This window comes from Ursus americanus, chromosome 28, assembly GCF_024610735.1.
Source record: "Ursus americanus isolate L20-20 chromosome 28, mUrsAme1.1.p, whole genome shotgun sequence".
Taxonomy (NCBI): domain Eukaryota; kingdom Metazoa; phylum Chordata; class Mammalia; order Carnivora; family Ursidae; genus Ursus; species Ursus americanus.
Genome location: NC_142154.1, coordinates 35,458,121 through 35,483,453, shown reverse-complemented (window position 1 = coordinate 35,483,453; position 25,333 = coordinate 35,458,121). Strand labels below are relative to the sequence as shown.

General features: G+C 40.6%; 1 protein-coding gene across 3 annotated transcripts in view; it reads right to left on the bottom strand.

Annotated features, from left to right (window-relative positions):
* Window positions 1-25,333, bottom strand: part of AAGAB (alpha and gamma adaptin binding protein) — a 54,089-nt gene that overhangs the window by 14,772 nt on the left and 13,984 nt on the right. For all 3 annotated transcript variants that reach the window (XM_045810658.2, XM_087856839.1, XM_045810659.2), the window contains exons 2-5: window positions 22,339-22,529; window positions 22,100-22,196; window positions 21,674-21,763; window positions 18,675-18,758 (exon numbers count right to left, since the gene is read on the bottom strand). In XM_045810658.2, coding sequence (XP_045666614.1) covers window positions 18,675-18,758; window positions 21,674-21,763; window positions 22,100-22,196; window positions 22,339-22,529 — 462 coding nt within the window. The remainder of the gene's footprint in view (window positions 1-18,674; window positions 18,759-21,673; window positions 21,764-22,099; window positions 22,197-22,338; window positions 22,530-25,333) is intronic.

Sequence of the window (25,333 nt, the reverse complement as noted above, 5' to 3'; positions counted from 1 at the left end):
AGATGACTATGAGTTTATAATCAGGTTTTAGGCTAATTATAATAAGCTGGAAGGACTTTCGCTCAGAATTTTCTTATAAGCAATGGAGAAACATAGTCAAGCTGACAGTCCACTATGTTTCACTGCTTATATTTTAAGGAGGTTAGAAATGTATCAATTTTCACAATTGGAAAAACAATTCATTTTTGTTCAACCAAAGCAGATTGCCTGCACATTCATGTGGCTCAAAAAAAAATTTGGATGATATTTTATACATCTACGGTTTTAAAGAAACTCTCAATTCTGCCTAGTTTAAAATGTGTTTAGCAAAATTCTGCCCATGTGCACCCACTGTAAAACTATTCTTCTCATAGAAAAGGATTACATCAATCTTTTTTGGTTTGCCAGACTTTTCTCCCCAGGACTCGGGGCTTGGAAATGTCATCCCTATTAAGAAGATTTATTCCTTTAGCTTAACAGGTAGCTGTTGAAATTGACTTTAGCATCTCTGATTTTATTGATGTCACAAAATACTAGACTAGGAAGGAGTAAATTAATCTACCTACTGAACTGATTCTTCTGGATCTTCAGAGCTCCAGAGAAGGGAGGTTGTTAAGTGGTGTAAAATTATTCTGGAAGGCACAGCTAAGTATATTAAACTCTGGTCCTAAAAACATCTAATTCAGTTTCAGACTACTAAGTTGGCACCCGTGGAATACAAGATTTTAAAAAGTATGGTATCGTGAAAAAATCTACTGGTGTTGGTCATTAGCACAGAATTTTTCCAGAAGTGTGAGAAACAAAGCTATAGCACCAGAATGAAGATTTGAAATGCCTTGGGGAGGAGCTTCTATCTATATATTTATTTTTTAATTAGAAATTTCCAGAAAATTTCATATATATGATGCTGTTTGGATTATCTTTTCATAAATCTAAAAGCACAGTATTATTATACAAAACGTGAAGCGCACTTCACACAGCAATTGTGTGAACATTACATGAGACACTTGGAGAACTGAAAACCTGGGCCAAAAGGGAAATTTTAGCATAGTGCTAAATATACGAAGGATGCTGAAAAATCTGCTGACAGCTTGATATGACTCAGACAGACGCTGCAAGCATTAGTTAAACAGAGCAGTGTTTACTTCAAATGTATACACATGGCTACAATATTAAGAACCTCCATGGCTACACCCCCAAAATGTCTCAGATGACCCATTAAATATTTTCTGTCTTCATATTCAGCTTTTATTTCTTTAAAGCTGCAGTCATTTGGCATCATCTTAAGAAGTTCAAGTGTTCCCTATATTTTAAGTTTTCTTTACATCCCTTTTCTCTCTCCCCACAAAATATTTTCTTTCCCACCATGTGATGATACATATGACCAAACTTATACCACAACTAAGATACTTCAACTTACAGAGAGGCTGTGCCTATTTTTTGAATGATATTTTTAAATCACACCTTACAATTTGCATAAAAACTTATTTTAAGCACGTACTCCATCAGAAATCATTTCACCAGTATTTGGGAAATAAGCCTACACATTTTTAACATATTCCTCTTCTTCTTGACATACTGAAAGGAACATTTTTGAAATCAAAAAGAATTATTCTAAGAAGCTATTGCTTAACAAGACAAAACTCTGATGCATTGTAGCCGGTGGTGAATTCATGAAAGTGAGGCTGTGCTCTCCCTGGGACAGCCGGGACACCGGCTCGCAAGTCAACAACAGTGTCTGCCAATGCTTGAAGATACAATGGACATGACTACAAAGTCACCACGCTATGCTTTTCCCCTTTTTCCTGATCGTAAATGAAATGTTCATTGTAGAAAATTTGGAAAATAGAGAAAAGTATAAAGAAGACAACGAAATCATGAAAGATGCCAATCAGTCCTTTGGCATGTGTCCTCCTGGTTTTTTTCTCTGCATGCACACACACAAACTCTTACTAAACTGAACTAAACAGCAGAATGAGCACTGTCTTTTCCAAAGACCTAAAGGAAAGCTTTCCACGAATTCCAACAATGGCTCTACTGTAGAGTCGCATCTCCAGAGCCTAAAGCACAGTCTTAGAAAATCCTCAAAGTAATGTTTAGAATCGAGTCAAAAATCATTCAGAACTAAGTGTGAGGAATAATAAGAGCAAGGAAACAAAATTTACCACAAAGAAAAAGATGACCTTTCTTATGTGGTTCGTAACCAGCTCTAAGAAGAATTCCAAAGGAAAACTACCAAAGATGTTTTACAAGATGGAGGCCCTGCCTCCAGGGTGACAAACCTGCAGACATCTCCCACCATTCATTTGCTTATGGACAATTTGGGGGATGATTTTTTTTTTCTTTAAACATAGTCTAATACTTGACTCATTTATTCCCTTCCATCTTCTACTTGTTCACAATTCCCTATATCCCTTGTTCTCTTACTACACAATCTCTTCCACCAAACCATGCCTTCGTGACACACACACACACACACACACACACACACGAACAGAGATCTATTTATTTTATTTTTGAGCACAACATTCACAGACAAGCGTAAGAGACTATTCAAATCATTCCTTCAAAAGTTCCGCAAGTAGCACGGGATAAAAAGAGGAGTAACTCAGTCTGACTCAAGGAACGCAGCTCCACAGAATGTGATGTTGGTATAATTCTACCCCACCCTAGAGATGAGGAAACTGGGATCCAGAGACACGACGCCATTTTCTCAAGATGACCAAGGCAGAGACAAACCCCACTAAAATCCTCTTTATTAACCATTCTTCCTCTCATTAATTTGATGTTGTTTTATTTCCTGTTAACATTAAATTTAATGACTAAATTTTTACTTAATCATTTTTACCCTCTCTTTAAAAAAAAAATTATACTAAAGGCATGAGCCATTTACTTTCTCAGGAGAGCAGGCTAGATATCAGGCAGCCAGATAAACTTTGTGTTTTCGGTACTTATTTCTCACCACTGCTCTGTACATCAGTTTCAATTGGTCCTTAAACTAGCATCTGGGATTTCTACTTTTGTATCTTGTTACCAAGTAAATTCAGGGGAACATAAATTAATAAATGAATAATTCTTTTCATTTATAATGGAACACAGAAAACTACTAAAGAACCATTGTTTTTGTTATTAAAATTCCATTTAATCCTTACCCACCTGCATCACTAGAGATTAAACTATAATAGATAAACGGAAAATAAATTCTCAGGGCTTCTGAAATCCAATCTCCACAATTATTGTTTACCACTGGGGGATCAAAGTCACAACTCTATAATATTTGTTCAGTGCTCCCTCCTTCACTGACTGGTAACAGTAAAAGATCATAAAATCTCCCTTCCTTGCCCTTCACCCAGTGCTGGTATTTGTTGTAAAAAGACCCAGTGAACACCCAAGAGCCACACGTACAGCCTAAACCCCGCCATGGCCCTCATCAGTGCTCAGATGACAAAGCCTGGGTGGGGGCCTCGGGGTAACACTAAATTGAAACTTGAAACAAGGACACTGTGTATAATGCTACCTTCTTACGTGAAACAATAAGCAACAACTTCATCTGAAAAACACAACAAAACAACTCATCAGTCTTCTACTAACCAATTTCTTTTCCCTGCTCTTAAAACCAAGTCTTATTTAACAAATGCCTCCCAAGTTCCAGGCAGAGCAGTGTAAGTATGGTACCCAGCTCTTCCAGGGATAACAGAGTCCTCTGCAACCAGGCCTTCTGATGTACCAAACGGAAAGAGAACGCAATCTCACTGGAGACCAGAAAAGGGGTAGGAGAGGTCAACTTTTTTTTTTTTTTTAAGATTTCTTTATTTTATTTGAGAGAGAGACAGAGAGGAGGAGCAGAGGGAGAGAGAGAGAGAGAGAGAATTTCAAGTAGAGCCAAGCTGAGCGCAGAGCCCAACATGAGATCATGGACAGAACTGAAACCAAGTCAGATGCTTAGCAGACTGAGCCACCCAGGTGAGGAGGGGTCAACTTTTAAAATCTGTCACGTCTGGCATAAAGTACTGACCCTCACGTTCTCCTCTCCTGATGCTCACAAGGGGATATTGTCAAATTATAAACGGACGACGCACAGGGTAGGCCCCTCCAGCCATAAGCCAGCCGTGACAGGGGCTGAGGGCAACTCAAGCAGGCAGCTGAGATTTTATCCACGTCCCTGTTCTTGAGCCGCAGCCGGGCTTTCAGGTCGAGGAAATGTGAGGCAAGACAGTACAGGGAAGGTTCCGCCGTGAGCAAGTTCACATGGACAGAGAGATCTAAAAAAGCACAGCCCTGTTGTGAAGGCCTAACCGCTTCATTTCCTGGACCACTGCAAGTGACACCTATAACGCACATAGTGGAAACTCTGACTTCCCTAGAAGGTTGACCTTTACAGCGAGTACAGTGGTATCTGGGGATTTCCTAAGGAAGAGCTCACAACATATCCCTCAGCTCACTGCTTCTCAACCATTTTCATCATGGCCCCTAAGGGAAAAACTTGTTTCCTTCTCTACTCATCACCAACACTTCCGACACCAGATGTGGGGGGTTTTCCACACCACACAACTCTCCAATGCTTGTATGACACCAACGGGGTGCCCTACAATTTACAATTCTGACACTAACTGCCTAGAGTTCGCGCAGACTCTTCAGGTTAAGGGCTCAATCCCACAAGGCTGGCCTCCTTTCCCGCCAACTTCAGACACCAACTGCAAGTCTCAGGTTGTCACCTGTGCTTCCAACTGGCTACAAACTGGGAGTTCCCACGACCCCTCCCTCAAGTTCAGTAATTTGCTAGAACGGCTCACAGAATTCCAGAAAACAGTTTACTTACTAATTCACCAATTTACAATACAAAAATAGAACTCAGGAACAGCCAAATGGAAGAGAGGCATGGGGTAACGTATCAGGGTGTGTTATCCTCCCAGCGCCTCGAGGTGTCTACCAACATGGAAGGTTGCTCAGGTTTTTAGGGAGGTTCCATTACACAGGCCTGGCTGATGAAACCATGGGCTGTTGGTCCCTAACTCAACCTTTAGCCTCAGGAGTCAGGAGGTGGCGCTAAAGGTTCCAACCCTCTCATCACAAGGCCGGTTCCCTGAAAACCAGCCCCCATCTTTAGGGGCTTTCCAAAATTTACTTCATTAACATAAGCTCAGGTGTGGCTGAAAGGGACTTGTTATTGAATATCCAAAGATGCTCCCTTCACCTTTATAGTTCTGGAGCTGTTTAAGGAGCCAGGACAAAAACCAAATATTAATTGATTATATTACCTTAGGAGTTCTGTTCCAAGAACTAGGGACAAAGATGCATTCTACTCAGGGCCTTTTTAGACATTTTTTTCCTAATCATGACACACCAGCCCCATTGAAATATTAATATCACAGTTATACTGTATATGTTTACATATTATATGTATATCTGTGCTTTATACATAAAATGGGTAATTTTTTTGCTTCCCCCCCAAGAATCAATTTTCACCCCTTTGGGGGCAACAATGCCACATTAAGAATGCATACCTTAGTTTATGAAACAAGATACTGGTAGAACCAAGAATATAAAACTAGGTTATTATAAGATAACCCAAAAGTTGTATCTTTTTTTAGGAAGATTTTCAAATCTCTTTCTAGAATAATAATTTGTCTACAATTTTAACGGTATAAATTTCCTGTTTGCTTTTACAATATGAAATTAACAAAAACACATTAACTGAGCACCTTTTGTTTACATAAGAATTTTCACTCAAATTGACGAGAATAATTTCTTGTGATGCTAAATAATTTAAAATAAACTATCATTCACAAGTAATATGTAAGTATTTATTACATTAAGTATCTGTAGCTTTATCTATACTTTGGATTAAGTGCAGAACAACGGAATAGAGGTAGTATCAACACCATTTCAGATAGCCTTTTAAAAGGGATTTATTTTAAATCCAACAAGAGAATATAACAATTGTAAATATCTACACACCGAACATTGGAGCACCTAAATACATAAAGCACATATTAACTAACAGATGTACAGGGAGAAACTGACGGTACTACAATAATAGTAGGGGACTTCAGCACCCCGGTTACATCAATGGGTAGACCATCCAGGCAGAAAATCAATAAAGAAATGGTGTCTGTGAAAGACACATTAGAACAGATAGATTTTAACAGATATATATAAAATACTCCAACCAAAAATGACAGAACACATTCTTTTCAAGTACACATGGAACATTCTCTAGGATAGATCATATGTTAGACCACAAAACAAGTCTCAATAAACTTAAGATTGAAATCATATTATGTATCTTTTTTTTTCTTTTTTTTAAGATCTTATTTGACAGAGACAGCCAGCGAGAGAGGGAACACAAGCAGGGGGAGAGGGAGAGGAAGAAGCAGGCTCCCAGCGGAGAAGCCTGATGTGGGGCTTGATCCCAGGACCCTGGGATCACACCGAGACGAAGGCAGACACTTAACGACTGAGCCACCCAGGCGCCTCTCATGTATCTTTTCTGACCACGACGATATGAAACTAGAAATCAATTACAAGAAAAAAAGACACTGGAAAAAAACACAACTGTGGAGGCTAAAAAACACACTACGAAACAACCACAGGGTCAATGAAGAAATCAAAGAGGAAATTAAAAAAATACATGGAGACAAAAGAAAATGAAAACACAATGGTCCAAAATCTTTGGAATACAGTGAAAGCATCCCTCTAAGCAAAATTTCCCTTAGAGAAATTTATAGCAATACAGGCCTACCTCAAAAAAGAAGAGAAATCTCAAATAAACAATCTAACTTTATACGTAAAAGAACTAGGAAAAAAAGAACAAACTAAGCCCAAAGGTAGGAGAAGGAAGGAAATAATAAAGATCAGTGCAGGAATAAATGAATCAGGATTCTAAAAAAAAAAAAAAGAAAAGAAAAAAAAAAGAAGAAAAGAAAAGAAAAAAATCTATGAAACTGGGAGCTGGTTCTTTGGGAAAAAAAAAAAAAAAGATAAGCCAGACTCATCAAGAAAAAAAGAGACCCATATAAATGAAATCAGAAATGAAAGGGGAAATAACAACTAACACCACAGAAATACAAAGGATTATTAAAGATTACTATGAAAAATTATATGCCAACAAATTGGACAACCTAGAAGAAACGGATAAATACCTAGAAATACACAATCTTCCAAAATCAGGAAGAAATAGAAAATTTGAACAAACCAATTACTAGTAATGAAATTGAACTGGTAATCAAAAAAATTCCCAAAAAACAAAAGTACAGGACCAGATGGATTAACAGGTGAGTTCTACCACACATTCAAAGAGTTAATACCTATTCTCCTCAAACCATTCCAAAAACACAGAAGAGGAAGGAAAGCTTGCAAATACCAAATACATTCTACGAAGCCAGCATTACCCTGATACCAAAACCAGACAAAGACACCACAAAAATAAAGAACTACAGGCCAATATCCCTGATGAATACAGATGCAAAAATCCTCAACAAAATATTAGCAAACTGAATTCAACAATACATTAAAAGGATCATTTATCACGATGAAGTGGGATTTATCCCAGGGATGCAAGTTCAATATTTGCAAATCAATGTGATTGATATATACCACATTAACTAAACGAAAAATAAAAATTGTATCATCTCAATAGAAGCAGAAAAAGCATTTTACAAAATTCAACATCATTCATGATAAAAACTCTCAACAAAGTGGATACAGAGAGAACATAACTCGACATAATAAAGGCCATATATGAAAAACCCACAGCTAACATCCTATTCAATAATGAAAAACTGAGAGCTTTTCCTCTAAGATCAGGAATAAGAAACGGATGTCCACAGACACTTTTATTCAACATAGTACTGAAAGTCCTAGCCACAGCAGACAGACAAGAAAAATAAAAGGCATCCAAATCGGCAAGGAAGAAGTTAAACTGTCACTATTTGCAGGTAACATGATACTATACATAGAAAACCCTAAAGACTCCACTAATAAAACTATCCGAAGTAATAAAGGAATCCAGTAAAGTTGCAGGATACAAAATTACTATACGGAAGTTGGTTGCATTTTGCCACACTAATAACAAGTAGCAGAAACAGAAATTAAAAAAAACAATTCTATTTACACTTGCACCAAACAAAAAACAAAAACCAAAACCTAGGAATAAACTTAACCAAGGAGGTGAAAGGTTTATAACCCCGAAAATTGTAAAACACTGATGAAAGAAATTGAAGACAACACAAAGAAATGGAAAGATACTCCATGCCCATGGACTGTAATAATTAATACTGTTAAAATGTCCATACTACACAAAGCTACCTACAGATTCAATGCAATCCTTATCAAATTACCATAATAACAAAATAATCCTAAAATTTATATGGAACCACAAAAGACCCCAGACATCCAAAGCAATCCTGAGAAAGAACAAAGCTATAGGTATCACCCCGGAATTCAAGATACACTACAAAGCTGTAGTAATCAAAACAATATGGTACTGGCAAAAAATAAACACATAGATCAATAGAAAAGAACAGAGAGCCCAGAAATAAAGCGAGGCTCACATGGTCAATTAATCTGCAACAAAGGAGGCAAGAATATACAATGGGGAAAAGACAGTTTCTTCACTAAATGGTGTTGGGAAAACTGGACAGCGACCTAAAAAGGAATGAAACTGGACCATTTTTTCAACCATACCCAAAAATAAACTCAAAATGGATTAATGACCTAAATGTGACACTGAAACCATAAAACTCCTAGGAGGAAACATAGGCAGTAATCTCCCTGACATTAGCCCTTAGCAACATTTTTCTAGATGGGTCTCCTCAGGCAAGGGCGAAAAAGCAAAAATAAACTATCGGGACTACACCAAAATAAAAAGCTTTTGCACAGTAAAGGAAATCAACAAAAAAAGGCAACCTACTAAATGGCAGAAGATATCTGCAAATGACCTAGCCATAGGAGTTAATATCCAAAATATGTCATCTATACAACCCAACACCAAAAAACAAATCATCTGATCGCAAATGGGCAGACATTTTTGCAAGTCAACAGACGCATGAAAAGATGGTCAATATCACTAATTCACTCATCAGGGAAATGCAACTCAAAACCACAATGAGAGATCACCTCACGCCCGTCAGAATGGCTAGAATCAAGCAGGTAAGAAACAAGTGTTGGCTAGGGTGTGGTGAAAGGGGAACCCTCGTGTACTGTTGGTGAGAATGTAAACTGGTGCAGCCACTGTGGAAACCAGTATGGAGGTTCCACAAAAACTTAAAAATAAAGATACTATCTGATCCCGTAATTCCATTACTGGGTATTTGCCCAAAGAATGTAAAAGCACTCATTTGAAAAGGTACAGGCACCCCTGTGTCTACCGCGGCATTATTGACCACAGCCAAGGGACTGGAGCAGCCCCAGGGTCCACCAACAGACGGCTGCACACAGAGGATATGGTACGGATACACAATGGAATACTCTTGGCCATAAAAACGAGTAGGATCTTGCCATTTGTGACGACATGAATGGACCTAGAAGGTATTATGCTAAGTGAAACAAGTCATTAAGAAAAAGACAAATACCATATGATTTCGCTTATATGTGGAATCTAAAAAACAAAACAAACCAAAAGCAAAAGCAGACTCATAAGTAGAGAGCGAACTGATGGTCGTGGGGGTGTGAGGGTTGGGCAAAATGAGTGAAGAGTTGTGGGAGGTACAGGCTTCCAGTCACGGAAGGAATAATGATGGGGATATTAGGTACAGCACAGAGAATACAGTCGGCGGTACTGTAAGCGTTGCATGGTGACAGATGGGAGCCACACCTGTGGTGAGCACAGCAGACAGACTTATTGAATCACTGTGTTGTACACCTAATAACACTGTGTGTCAAACATATTTCAATAAAAACGTATAAAATTTAAAATAAATTAAAACTCTAAAATTAAATTAGAAGGATTTATTATTTTTTGGAAAAGATTTCTTTTAAAGGCAATAAGCAAAAAAGTCCAAATCTCGGATATGATCACTACTTCCAGTCTGTCTTATTAAAATCTTACTCATGCCAGAACACCTAGGCTGAGGGGGCTCTGCAGGGAATGAACTCATCTGGCTCTGCCAATCATTTCCTACGCAGCCTGGGTAAATTATTTAACCACTCTGCGTGCTTCATTTCTCTAACCAGCCAATAATGTAAACTGACACACTGTAATGGAAAAACACACAACAAGCCTGGTCGGGGGCTCTGCCGTCCGGTCCTACCTTAGCTACTGACTCACTATGTGAGTATGGCCAAGTCACGGCTCCTCCCCGAGGCCTCACCTTCCCCATCTGTAAAAGGAAGACGTCCCACCAGAAGCACACATGGAGAGTCTACGTCTTAAACGCCTGCACTTGGCTAACCCACATACACCAAATAAAACAATGCGCCTTATTTAAAGTCTACCAAATTCAAGAACATGAGTCAACCCACCCAATACAAGAGTTGACAGAAAAAATACCGCACAGAAAAATACTGGCAAGAAAAACATGATTGCTCTCCAGGATATTAGCCTTAAAACTTCACACAAAGTACCTTCCCCACTTGAATTAGGTACAACTGCCATTCATGAGAATTCACTGCAGCCCGTTTTGGAAGATATCTATTTTCTTTTCTTTCTTTCTTTTTTTTTTTTAAAGATTTTATTTATTTATTTGACAGAGATAGGAACAGCCAGCGAGAGAGGGAACACAAGCAGGGGGAGTGGGAGAGGAAGAAGCAGGCTCATAGCGGAGGAGCCTGATGTGGGGCTCGATCCCATAACGCTGGGATCACGCCCTGAGCCGAAGGCAGACGCCCAACCGCTGTGCCACCCAGGCGCCCCTGGAAGATATCTATTTTCTGCTTGGATCATCTCTTGGTCTGATGTACTCTATAAACTACCTCCTGCCATGTTCAATAATGCTTTCATTTTATTTGAAATCGAAGTTATAACAGTCTGGGATTTGGGAAATCAAGTCCGTATCCACCCTATATATATCCCATACTATAGACTCCAGTTAAATCCCTTCTCAGCTTCGGTTTTTCCAAACTTACTACTTTAGACAGTCTCCATTCTTCCCATCCTCTTGACTACTTCAGTAGCCCTGAACTAATTTTTTCCAATTCCGTTGGAACTTTCTTCGCCTCCTAAGAAGACTAGGAAGAAGACTGATCAAAAGGAAAGCCAGTAACAGCGAGAAGCAGGGAAAACACATCATCATCCAGAGAGAAAACTGTCACCTCTATGACAAAGTAAAGCAAATGTCCTTTCCCCCCACCCCACCAGCATAAAAAGATTCTCTATCTGCTAGGAATTAACAAAACAGTTCTTTGATTTCTCTATGCAATGAATTGCTTCTAGGACTATTTCACAAAGTACCTGTTATTTGAAGCATTTAACCAAAAAAGGATGGATGGTCCAACGCTATTAAAGCCATTCCTATGAGAGAGAGAAGAGACTAGCTCAAAATTCCTAACAGTTTTTAATCCAACGTAATTGAGAGATTCGTCATCCTATCAATCAACTGGTAATACAGTCTTACTAGTATCTTGGGAGGGAGCGTGAAGCATTTGATATGCCCTCCCGTACCCCCAGTGGGTCTCAGCTGAGAATCAATGGATTAAATTACTCCTAAAATCTCCCCAAATATAAAAGCCTACTGATATTTTCACAAAGACTATGGCAAGTGTCTAAGAACTTCGCTACCACCATCCAACAGCCCCCCCCCATTCTCCCCTCATTTCTTCGTAATTTTAATTATTGGCTGTCATTTTCTCCAATACTATTTCTGCCTGAATTCCTAGCAAGTTCAATAGACATAGAGATGATCCTTCCAACAATCTCTCAGTTCACTAAATTTCTTTACTGATTTTGTCCTCTACCCTACTTCGGCCATGTATTCCCAGTCACGCCCTAAGACCTTATCATTACCAATAGCTACAACCTCACCATAATCTCAATTTCATGCATCCCACTCTCTGAACACCACCTAATTTTACAGCACACTCCCTCCCTACAGTGCCTCAATGCTACTATTCTTCAACTCCACTGGGACCTCAAAACTATCACCTTTTCACTGACCCTCTCCCCACTGACTTTCTCTTTCCCTTTCCTACCCAGTCTAAATTCCATGGTCAATCATTATAGTTACTCTCTTATGTACACGGACTCCTTGCTCTCTCTTGCCGTGATACCCTTGCTTAGTAAAAGCACACCCGATCACTCCGTGCCTGCACCCATACAGCTTAAGGTAGCTGGGGAAAACACACGCGTGCGCGCGCGCTGCCTGGCTTCCCTTCACATTTATCGTACCAAATTTCTAGTGGGCCCCTTCGTGCTGTCTGGCGATCTTACTTTATTTATATCCCTCAGCTCACCTTCTCTCTCGCTCTTCCAGGGAACATCCACATTTTCTTCTCTCACCTCAAATCCTACCACTACCGCCTCCTGCCCTCTCACAGTTGATAACCTGGCTCACTACTTAACCGAGAAAATTGAAGCAATCAGAAGATACTTCCACAGACTGCCACATCACATTTCCCCACCCAGTGACATGCGCACCCGCACACCCCCTCCCTGCCTCCTTCTACAGATCACTTTCCCGCTCCTGTCCAGAGCCGATCCTTCTGCTTATCCACTAGAGCCGACCCCTGACCTACTCCAGATCACTCCAGTGGTTCTCCCCTCTCTCCCACTTCATCAGGTTTTTTGCTCTCTACTGGACCTTGTCCTTCAGCCTCTGGACACGCTGCTCTTGCCCTCCTCTATAAAAACATAATAAAACTCAGCCACACTCTTTTCACTAGCTCCCACCTATTTCTCTGCAAAATTTGCAGAAGAGAGGTTTATAGTCATTGTCTCCAATTTTTCTCCTCCCGATCTCTCTTCACCTACTTCCCCAACGCTGCTCTCTTCAAGGTCACTAGTGACACCCCACATTGCTAAATCCAAAGGGCAATTCTCGGTTCTCATCTTACTTGACCTATTAGCAGCATTTGGCACAGCTGACCGTTCCTCCATCTTAAGAACACTCTGCTTGATCCTAGGACTCTACTCTCCTGGCTTTCCTACCTTGCTGGTCATTCTTTCTCAGTCTCCTTTGCTGGTTCCTTCTCTTCTCCTGATGTTGGAATGTTCCTGGGCTGAGTCCTTGGTCCACTTTATTTACTACACTTACTCCCCTGGTGATCTCGTCCAGGCTTACGGTTTTAAATACATGCATTCGCCTCTCTTCTGAAACTCTACACATCTATCTAACTGGCTACTTGACATCTCCACTTGGAAGTCTAGTAGCCATCTCAAAGTTAAAAGGTCCAAAGATGAATTACACATCTGTCACCTTGCCCCTCAAAGTCGGCTTCATTTCCGGCTTCCTCACTGCGACTGATGGCAACCTATCCTTCAAATTGCTCAGGTCCAGATCCTGGAGTCCTTGACTGCTCTCTTTCTCTATCTCGTATCTAAACCAGGAGGAAATCATGCTAGCTCCACCTCAAAATATATCCAGAATATGACCTGCTCTGATGTCTTCCATTGCTACAACTCTGGTCCGGGCCACACTCTCTCTCACCTGGAGTACTGCAAGGGCCTCCTACGAGATCTTCTGGGCTCCTCCTCACCTCCGTCACCTATTCTCCACCCAGCAGCCAGAGTGATCCTTTTAGACCTAAAGTCAGATCACGTTACTCTTCTACTCAATGACCCGCAACAGCTCCCAGCTGACCTTAAGAACATGTGAAAGTTACTCTGATGGCCTACAAAGCCTTAAATAATCTGGTCCTCCACTTTCTCTGACCTTCTCCCCTCAGCCACTGTGTGTTCCTGGATATGCTTCAGACACATCAGGCATGCTTTCCCCTGAGGCCTTTGCTGTAGCTACTCTCCATGCCTGCTCTGTTCTTCTCCCGGATATCCACATGGCCAAGACCTCATCTCCTTCCTCAAATCTCAAGCTCTCAAGGAGAACAACCCTGACCACCCGATTTAATACTGCATCTATCTGGCAATCTCAACACCCCAACCCTGCCTTATTATTTCTTTCCGTATCACTCAACAGCTTAACATACTGTGCAATTTATTAAATTGTGTTGTCTATTGACTACTGCCTCCCATCAGAATGAAAACTCCACAAGGACAGAAATTTTTGTTCCTTTTGTTCACTGATGTATTCCAAGCATGCAGAACAATGCCTGGCACATGATAAGTACTCAAGAGATATTTTTTAATGCATGAATAAACACTTGAAACTGGATTTAAATTGTGGACCAGAGAGAGAGTTGAGGTGGAGAGAAGAAAAACTCAAATGGCCCAAATACACCAAGGGTCTCAGTTATGCTCCTAGACAATTACCTACTTAAAAAGGCTGCATTATTTCTTTCAGACCTGCGGGCGGATTATGTAATGCAAACACTGGTGACTTGCTCATAATACTAGGCCCTACTAGAAAGAGGCGCCCAGGACGGACGAAAGGCACTGCCCACGATTTTTGCCTTTGCCTCTAGGTGACTCTACACTGGGCAGTCCTGTCGTTTGCCTCCAGCTTTGTAAGTCGGAGGGGTGACTTGCAAACACCCCACGATTTAGGAACGGGAGAAAGCAAGTCTGTCAGGGCCAATGCCACTTCCAGAGTGCCTGATGTACTCCCGTGGACTAGGCACAGACTCTTTCAAGTTAGAACTAGATGAGGATCACTATGTCCGTAGTTCTCAGCTAGGGCTGAATATCTGAATTCCTAAGGCACTTAAAATATACTGCAGCTGCCCCTCCCTTCTGAGAGAAAAGGTCTGGGTGAGGCACAGGTGGTAAAGGTGTTCCAGGTGATTTGACTGTGCAGCCACAGCTGGGAGCAACGGATGGGGCTCAACCTCATTTTCCAGATAATGGAGCCCAGGAAAAATGAGCGCTAAGGTCGCACAGCTGACTGACAGTGTAAGGACTGGAAACTGTCGCTTGGTTCTTTAGAGAAACAGCAAGAAAGGAGAAATTTCATTACAACATAATAATGGGTACGGCCATGTATTACAATAGTTAAATGCTATTATATTTATTAAAATCATGGCATCTATGTTCACAAATGAGAAATTTTCTTTACTGGCCCCTATCTTTAAGGGCTTGGGTCGGAGTTTGTTAAGGCAGCCCTGGAATGAATTAGGTACACTCCACTCCACTCTGAAATCTTAGGTAAACATTTATTCCTTCATGAAAATAACTGAAAATTTCCAGTAAAAGAAAAAAAATTCCTCTAATATCTTTGTCAACCAACTTTTTAATTTAAACAATGTTTTGGTTTAAAAACAGAGCAGAGATGGCTGCGTAACAACAGGAATGTACTTAATGTCTCTGAATTGCACACGTAAAAACGGCGAACACAGTAAATTTTATGCTCTGTGTATTTCACCACAATTTTTTAAAAGTAAGAGAAAAACAAGAGAAGAAAAAGAGAAAGGAGTGGGAGTGAAAGAGAAAAAGATCTAGAGGAGGAGATCCCCAAAAAAACAAAATTAACGAGTCAGAGCACCTGCTGGCAGACATTCAAGAAAAGCCTGCTGGGAGCAAAGAGCAGTTCCCTGGGTCCTCAGACCACCAGCAAAGCAAAGCTCTGGAAGGAGCACGGGAAGTAGGTCACTCTGGAAGAGTAACATGACCCAGCCCATGTCCACACAGAGCTCGATCTCTAATCTAAGATGTGGGGCTAGACCAGATGTCCTTGACACTGCCTACGACCTGGGCTGTATCCAAATGTCACTGTATTTCCACATCTAGGGCTCCTCCTAGAGAGAAGATAGTTAAGTTTCCGTCATACCACGTAGTTCAGGATCCTCTTAAACATGGAATTAAGCTAATGGCAGTATTTTGGTTTTTTGTTAATTGCAAATCAGTGTACCAACACTGAAGAGAAAAGAAGGAGGTAGAGACACTCAGGGCAAAGAGTCATGAAATATCCACGATATGCCTCCCTGCTCTGCAATTCTCTTCGGAATAGTGTTTAGTGTCTAAAACAAGTGGAACCGCATTTTTTCAGAAAACACCTTTGACCATAATTCCAAAGTAATAAAAGGTGTTCAGTCCTGCCTCTAAATGTATGGCCATAAATATAAATTACAAGGCAGTACTTCTTGAATATATGAAGACAGGGTGGGGGGTGGGGAGGGGGGCAGATTTTTCAAAAAGTGATTGAAGCCAAATAAGCTTCTCTGAAAATAGTTCTCATAAATTTAACAAGCACCACTGAATATAATTTTATTCCGAATTGACCCAGTTTATGTACCATACCTTACACATATTTTTATAGTGAAGACAGTGTACTGCGGCAGTGCCCGTGACAGGTGCTCGACAAGGATTTGCTCAATGAATGAATGAGAAGGACCAAGCCTCAATCTGAGTTTGTTTTGCTAAGAGGGAGATGACAACGTAGGCTAAAATCGAAATCTACCAGGGCCTTATTTTAATTGCTATGGTAAAAGAACAAAGCCTATCTCTGCAACTCAATGCAACAGACGCATTAGATTCCCCTAGAAAGAATAAAGCCAGGGAGAGGAAGGACAGAAGGGAAGAAAAGGGGAAGGAGTAGCTTACTATACCAGAAGGAGCTGCTCCAAGGATGACATGGTCAGGTCAGATCTCAGGCAAGCAAAAGGGGCCCAATCTCACTTCACACTCAAGCGCCAACCAAACATTGAGATGAAGTATTCTACTTCTATAAAACTGATTTTCCACTTGACTCTTTTATCTCAGGGGAGACGGGGCAAGCTCAGTGTAAATAGGATTTTCCTCATTCCTTTCTGTAGTGTTTCACCTACCATGGCATACTCGTTGAGACAGCCAAGTGCTACAAGACAGAAAAACACCACACAATCAGCAATTCCTAAAGAACTGTGTTAATGCGTTGAACCGTATCACTCACCAAATTCACAGGCAGAAGTTCTAACTCCCAATACCTCAGCAGTTACCTTATTTGGAAATAGAATGTTACCTTATTTGCAGGTATGATTAGTTGAAATGAAGTCACATTGAAGTAGGGTGGACCCTTAATTCAGTATGACTAGTGTCTTTTTTTTTTTTTTAAAGATTTTTTTATTTATTTGTCAGAAAGAGAGAGTACAAGCAGGGGGAACAGCAGGCAGAGGAGGCAGAGGGAACAGCATGTTCCCTGCTGAGCAGAGAGCCCTACTCGGGGCTCGATCCCAGGACCCTGGGATCATGACCTGAGACGAAGGCAGATGCTTAATCGACTGAGCCACCCCGGCATCCCACTTTGACTACTGTCCGTACACAAAAAAGAAACGTAAACACAGGTACACAGGGAAAATGCCATGTGAAGAGTGGAAGTATGCTATCACAAGCCAAAGGACTGCCAGAAGCTGGAAGAGAGAACTGAACAGACGCCCCCCCCCCCCCGGCCCCGGCACCTTCAGAGGGAGCACGGCCCTGCGGACACCTTGGCTTTGCACACCTGGCTTCTAGAGCTGGGAGACAATAACCACCTGTCGTTCCAAGCTCCCAGCATGCAATACTTTACAATCGCAGCCTCATTAAACTGATACCGACAGCAAGGGGCTAACGTGCACCAACCAGCCCAACCCCTTCTCGCCGCACATCAGCTCCAGCTTCCCGCCCCATGGCCACTTGTCATTGTCAGCCCAGGCCCCATTACCTCACTCTCGGGCTGCTGCCGGGTCTCCTTGACTTCAGGTCTACCTCCACCTGCTTCAACCACCAAACTCACCTGCACACCACCATGACATTAACCTTTGAAAGATGCCAACTTCTTTGCATCACTCTCTAGGTAAAATAGCTCTAGTGACTCACCAACTCCTATCAGAAAAGGTCCAGATTCTCCTGCCTAGCATTCAGGCCTCTCTCTTCTAAGCTAGCTCCAACTGCTAAGTGACCCTGGAACACACTACCATTATTCTCGATGCCATGCTTCCTCCCCTGCTTGTCACTCTCCCCCTTCAACAACCCAAATCTTGACCATCCCATAAACACTACGGCCAAGACCTGCTTTCACCTTGATGCTCTCCATATACTCAGGCCTAAAATAATGACCACATCTCTGACCTCTATGCGTTTACTACTTGTATCTGTCATTCTGCACTCCTCAAAGACTGCCTTGCATGGTTACCTAGCATGTTAAAAGTGCATACTTTGATTCCATAGCTGGACTATGAGCTCCTTAGGGACAGGGTTCATGTTTGACAATTTTGGGAGTAGTTCTCAAAGCCAAAGACAATGCTAGGCTTATTTTTTTTTTTTTAAAGATTTTATTTATTTCAGAGAGAAAGAGACAGAGAGTGTAAGCATGGAGGTGGGGCAGAGGGAGAAGCAGACTCCCCACTGAGCAGAAAGCCCAATGCAAGGCTCAATCCCAGGACCCTGGGATCATGACCTGAGCCGAAGGTAGCCACTTAACCGACTGAGCCACCCAGGCATCCCATGACAATGTTAGGTTTATTATAAGCAAACTCTAAGTTCCTAAATTCTTACTGAATTAACTACTAAACATACATCATAAATTCTTAGAAATGTTACTTTTGGCTCTTCCTTCAGCTGGGAACTTAAAACTGAACAAATCTATAGATAGTATATGAGCCTAACGGTTCCACTTATGTACAAATAATTTGCAACCTACAAGGAACACGAGGAAAAAAAAAATCTTTAGGACTTTTAGTCCCACGCTACTTACCATTCTTCATCACTACATTGGACCACACGTTTGCATTCAAGGCTTGAACGATTCGCTTTACTCCTGTAGATTCTGGAAAGTCATCTAATAAGAGACAGGAAACAGATATATTTATACACACATACAGATATATGCGCATATATGTACATCCCCCCAAGCCATACTTTTCAATAACTGTGGCTTAGTTATCTCGCTTAGTTGGTATTTCACATTGTAACTTACATAGTAAAGAAAAAAATACACAGCTCAGAGCTCCTGATAAGACTAACCCAGAAACTGAAACAATGAAATAAACGTACTTTATAAAAGGTTTCTATGATAAAGTCATCTCTACCACCTCACCAATGCAATCTGCTCATGTTCTCCCGAAAATGTTAGTTCCTGTTAATTACACAATCCCGGCACAGCATTGGAAACACCAATTTTTGCTATTTATGGAGAATGAGTTTCCTGAAGGCAGGAATGGTCCTCTTGGTGTGCCGTAAAATGCTGTAAAGGCCCTACCTTCTCCCGGGAATCACAGCATAACAATTATTGTTTGTAACAGGTATTCAGAGAACAATTTCTTGATCAGAGAAATATAGTTTAAGAGAAGTAAACTTACTATAACCATAAGTGTAGGAGACAGGCAAGGGTCATTAAAAATAAAAACCAACAACTTAGTTTAGCTGGGTCAGTATTGGTAGTATTGTGCTTCTGGAATTTAACTGATACCACTCAAAATAACAGGGCATTAGTCCCAGTCAGCACACGAATAAGGTGACATTCTTAGCTTGTGGATATGTGTACGATGGAAATGAGCGTTATAAGACTGGATATGGTCAGTGATGGCAGAAGTCGTTTTCACGCTGTGGGAGGAGAAAGTCTCCGAAGAGCTCCCGGAGCACAATCTACTCAGAACCTGTGTCTAGTGGCTTGACCGGGCACAGAATTAGAAGCCAGAAAAATCTGAATTGGAACTCAGGCTCTTTTTTTTTTTTTTTTTAAATATTTTATTTATCTGACAGAGAGAGAGCGTGCGCGCACAAGCAGGGGGAGCAGCAGAGAGAGAGGGAGAACTCAGGCTCGATAACTTGTTAGCTATTTGATCAAGGGCAAATCACGTATGCTATCCTCAAAGATAAGTGGGGCTGATGCCACTCTGCACACACCCCTCCCAGAGCAAAGAGGCGCGAGACCTGACGATTCACTGATGCAACTGTCCCCTCTAGGCAGGAGTCACCTAACACGGTGCCTGAGGGACAGTCGGCACTCAGTAACGACTGAGGGATGGGTGAATCACTGGAAGAATACCAACCTACCAACCTAACAGGAATACGGCGAGGATTACACTGAAAATACAAAGATGAGTTTTATTACCATCCATGTTTAAATGAAGAAATAAAAGACATGTTTACCTGAACTATGAGTGATTCAGTCTGTAAAAGGATAACTAACACTTCAGGTGACAGAACCAGAAACCAAAACTACGGTCTGAAATAAAGAGCTAGAACCAGTAACATGAAATCTAATCCAAACAAGCAGAAAGTCTCACACCGGTGTTAGGATACATGCATACAAAGCTTATAGTCTGTTTTTAAAAATTCTAGGGAGGATGTCATTACTTCACCTAAAGATATGTCAAAAATCTATTTTAATATTAAGCAGAATTAATGCAAGAACAGTGGTCAGACAAGGAGCAAGAAGTGTAGTGGTGTAAGGGAGAAGAGTACAAAATCAAAACAGGTTTAAACAGATGACTCAAATGTGGATTCTGAAGGACAACAGTAAGGAGAGAAAATTCTAGTGTCAGAAACAAACAATTACGTACATGCTCACATACGCAAAACAAGGCCCACGTTTAGGGACCTGGAAGACATGGGAAGGGAAATTGTACTAATTTTCAATTATTATTAAAAATGTACAGGGAGAAAAATCAGCCTATTTATCCTCTTCTCTGGCAGGGTTTTACTCTCAAAGGTAACATTTTGGGAAAATTCTAAATAAGCCAGAATATAAAAAGAGATTTCTTAATTCCTTTAAAAAAAAAAGGTTTTGTATAACAACTATATATATCCTGTCTATGTACTTTAATTCATATCGGTTGCCTCTCAGAATGTCTTTTGCAAGAACTAGCATCTTCTCAACGCCATGTCCCTACTGGTCCCCTCACTACAAGCCCAGTGCCTTTCTCTCCCATTGCTTCCCTGTGGAGCAAGTGACATGTGAAAGTTCATGATGCCACCATAGTCTTGGAATTTCTAAACAAAAATGATCTCTCCCGCCTCTGAAATACCACAGCACCAATATATATTTTAAATATTTATGACATTCCACTTGGCAATTCAATTGTTCACATATGTGTTTATCTCTTGTACTGAACTATAAGGTTTTGGTGGGTCGCACCTGTCTTCTCTTGGTCGGTCCCACGGCAGCTAGCACAGGTGTATTTGGAAGGTGAGAAGGGGAGTGGGGGAAGGGAAGAGAGAGGGGAAAGAAACAGAAGGTCCAGAATATCACAGAAGGCAGTTAAGTGAAGAGCTACCCCGGGGTGGGGGAGGGGGGAATTCTGGGTCTATTTTTGGTTTCACATGTCCAAAGGACATAAAAATAGGGCTGACACGCCCCCTAAGGTTCCTGGGAATTCAGCCTCAGGATGTGAGGAATTCAAAATAAAGAACATAAACTTTACTATTTAGCGTATAGGTCAAATCCTCTCTTTTTTTTGGCAGCAGACAAAGGATAAGAGATGGAGGGAATGACTAAGATTTAAGATAGAAATACTCTACCTTTATCTATAAGAAAAACAATATTTGAAAAGTCCTAACATGTGGGGGAGCCAAAAAAATGGATCATTTGGTTAACAGTAAGACCACACCAATGGGTTTTGCACAAATCTCTTCAAACAGCTGAGGAAAAAATGTTTTTTAAATTTCACTTTGATTCCTCTTCCCTGGATTAAAAGACTCCCTCATATCTGAATCCAAATGCCATGTTTCTCCTGACACATAAACACTTACCATCTTCCTCAGGCAACTCTTCCGGACTAAGTTCCACCAATTCAAAGCCATGTTTGATACACCATTCTTGAGCTTTTTGCCGGTTCACACCTGATACGCAAAAGAATTTTCGTAAGTAAAAATTTTTTAAAACAGAGTACTGCTGCAACACTCTCCATAAATCTCAGTGTTACTCTTAATGTAAGCTATTCTAAAGGCATCCAAAATAAAGTAATATAAAGAAAATGATCTCTCAAACCCACAGTGTCCATTCTTAAAAAAATAAAATGTAAATATTGCAAGATTCCAAAGAGAAATAGCTAAAAATACTTCTGTAGAGTAATGTAATCACAGGAGATGTCCTGCTCTAAGAAAACAAAAGTATATTCTGTTCACCAAGGGATAGCAATTGTGTGTACCACCCATCGTCCCGTCGGCATGCCTTACCGTTTTCACACACTCTGTCACAGACCAGGATCATGACCTCAGGTAACCATGCTTCTGCCAGTGGAAGCCATGAGGAGACACTATCAAGACCGGATTTCTTGAGGGAGGAAAAACAAACATACAAACAACCAGAAGAAGAGACAGTAAGAGAACTCACGAAAAAGGCAGGAGGAAAAAAAAAAAAAAAAGAAAGCACCAAGTAATTTCTTATTCAAGGTCCCCGGCAAACCAGATCTTACTTGTGTGCTGTCAAAGTAAACCACGAATGCTTGGACAGACTCCGCGATCTCTGCAGTGACGAGAAATTTGTTTGGCACCACACACAGATTGATATCTGCTGAGTAGTATTTATTATCAATGGTCCAGGGGTAAACCCTCACGGCATCATCGGCAGTCACTTCCACGCTAAGATCTTCCGCTCCGAGGATGTCTGAACAAAGGACACAGCGTCACCATGGAAAGTGCAGCACCGATACACCCTGGTCAAGGCTCTCAAAAAGATACTGGATCGGGGCCTGGGTGGCTCAGCCGGTTGGGAGTCTGACTCTTGGTTTTAGCTCAGGTTATGACCTCATGGGTCGTGGGGTCCAGCCCCACGTAAGGCACCATGCTGCTCAGCGGGCAGTCTGCTTGAAGGTTCTTTCCCCCTCCCCTCCCCCCACTCGCTCTCTCGAGCTCTCTCAAATGAACGGGTAAATCTTAAAAAAAAACAAAAAACAAAAAAAGATACCAGATTAATATGGTGCTTTACCTACTTCTCTTTGTGCAAGGACTTCAAAAGGCCTCCCATTTATCAGGGTATTTTCTTCTCTATCATTTATTTGATTGTAAAAGTAATGGTAACATAATTTAACTCATTGGCTTTTGTTCTTTAAAACACGAAAACGACTGTGACTACATTAGGTGGAAGACAAAACAGTCACGTAACCAAACACCCAGAGAAGAGCAAGCAGAAGAGAAAGAACGAGCTGACATCGATTTCATTGCCTACATACTTCATGTGACAGGGAGGTGACAAGATCCTTCAAGAATCTGTAACTGCTCTGTCCTCACTGCAAGCTACGAAGAAGGTAGCAGTAAGGCTAACTCATTAATAAAAGAAAAGCTACACATCTTCCTTAGGCCAAATGCTTATACATTAATTCAACTGATGATATAAAAGAATGGATACTGATAAATGACCCCCATTCCATTTATATTCAGCCTTGTTCAGATTCTTTGAAAGCCAACTCCAATTTTTGTTTGGTAGAGACACTTTTAGCATAATTTGAAAACGTAAATTTAATTATTTAGAATATACCTAAATCTTTCAGAAACCCATGTGCAGCATGGCTATAACTAATGAAATTCTTACAGTAAAAGCCAACTCAATGATGAACAAATAGAGATGAGGTCATGGGACCACCGAAGCAGTCTGCTTCCAGAATGCCATAAAATATTCACAAGTGGAAAAACATTAGAAATTGTTCTAACCTAAACGCCCATCTCTCACATTCATACCCACAACCTCCGTTTTATACGGATTTGGAAAATAAGTCTAGAGGAGTAAAATACCATGCCACTAAAACTGGGTTATTATAAGAATGTATGACAAAATGGCCACAAACTCCTTTTCGATGCAAACGAAGATGAACATAGAAAACATCCCTCGAGCTCACAATTAGCAGGACACAGAAAACTAGAAGCTAAACTTTTGATTCCAGAGCTAAGATTATGTATGTGGAACACTGCCATAGTTTTTGCTCAACAAAAGGATATGGGGAAATCATTTAGTCCAAAAGACTGCTACGAATAATGTATAATAACATATAAGTGCGTATGTGACATACGCATGCTTTTCATTGGTAAACTTTCATCATGTGGTTACTAGGCGGAACCGGTCTGAAAACAAAACCCCCTTTTTTTTAAATAGAAAACTAAATTTAAAATAGATGTAAGACTACATTTGACATACGGCGCATTGTGAAATTAACTTTCTAAAATTTTTCACCACAACCAGAATTGTTACTTTTAAATTACCACGAGGTCTGTGCCAATATTTGAAAATCTGAATTTATCTTGTCTCTTTAGGAAATCAGCAGTTCTTGCTGCTTAATTTCTATCTAAAGTAATCTTTTACTAATTATCAATCAATTCCATAGCAACCAGCTGCAATGTCCTTCAAGGAGCATTATGACAAGTTCAGGTAGGAAATAAGCAGGAGGAACAGATAAAGTATGACAATCAAAGACTCTGTTTTCATGTAAATGTCTCACAGGGAGAAAAAAAACAACCTTCCTAGATCAAAGTCTATGTTGCATTCAAAGCTAATCTTCCAAACTTCAAGCAGGTGGCATAGCAATATGCCGATAAAAGCACATATGGAAGAAGGCAAACGAAACCAAGGGAAGTAGCAAAAAATGTATAAACTGATTTTTTTTTTAAGGGTAGGAGGAGCCACCATATGGAATCAGTTTTCTTCATTCATGGGTAATTTTTAAAAATAACGAATTAACTGTTTTTTTTAAGTGGGGGAGTACAAAGGGTAAAACTGGTTAAGGGGCAAAGTACAAGGAGCGTGGGACGAGGACTCCTACCATCATGACAACCAGTTCTCGATACTTCCTAAGCTGGCAGTGTTGTTAAAAATTGGAAGAAAATTTCAGTTACGCTTTTTTGAAATCACTGTCTTCAACTAACATGAAAAAATCAAGTCGAAGGTGTCATCTACTTACTAACTGCAATTTAGGATATTTGCATCCATTACGGGTGGTACGCTTTATTAATCAACGCGCAGAATACAAGACAACGAACCAATGTGTGTCACTCAGAGCTCTTCAAATTTCACTGTTATACTGTCTCTGATTCTCAAATGATGAAGATATTTACTGAACACAGAAGCAATTTCTCTTTTCTCTGTACCTAGACAGAACAGAACCAATAAGTTGGGAAAACGAATTCCACCTTTCGGTATTTTTGTAGCTGGGGTGTGGGTGTGTGTGTGTGTGTGTGTGTGTGTGTGTGTGTGTGTTTCTTAGTTCTTGTGCTGCCTAGAATAACTTGATAGCTCAATTTACTTATCAGATTCTTTTATTTTTAACATTTTATGTCTAATCAGACACTTTCGGCGAGACCGCATATGGACTTTATTATCACATCTGTGCCATCTCACAACTAGAGAAGAGTGAACAGTCTCATTCTTCTTGTCATCAATATCGTAATGTAGAGTTTAATTTAAAAAATGTAAATGTCTCC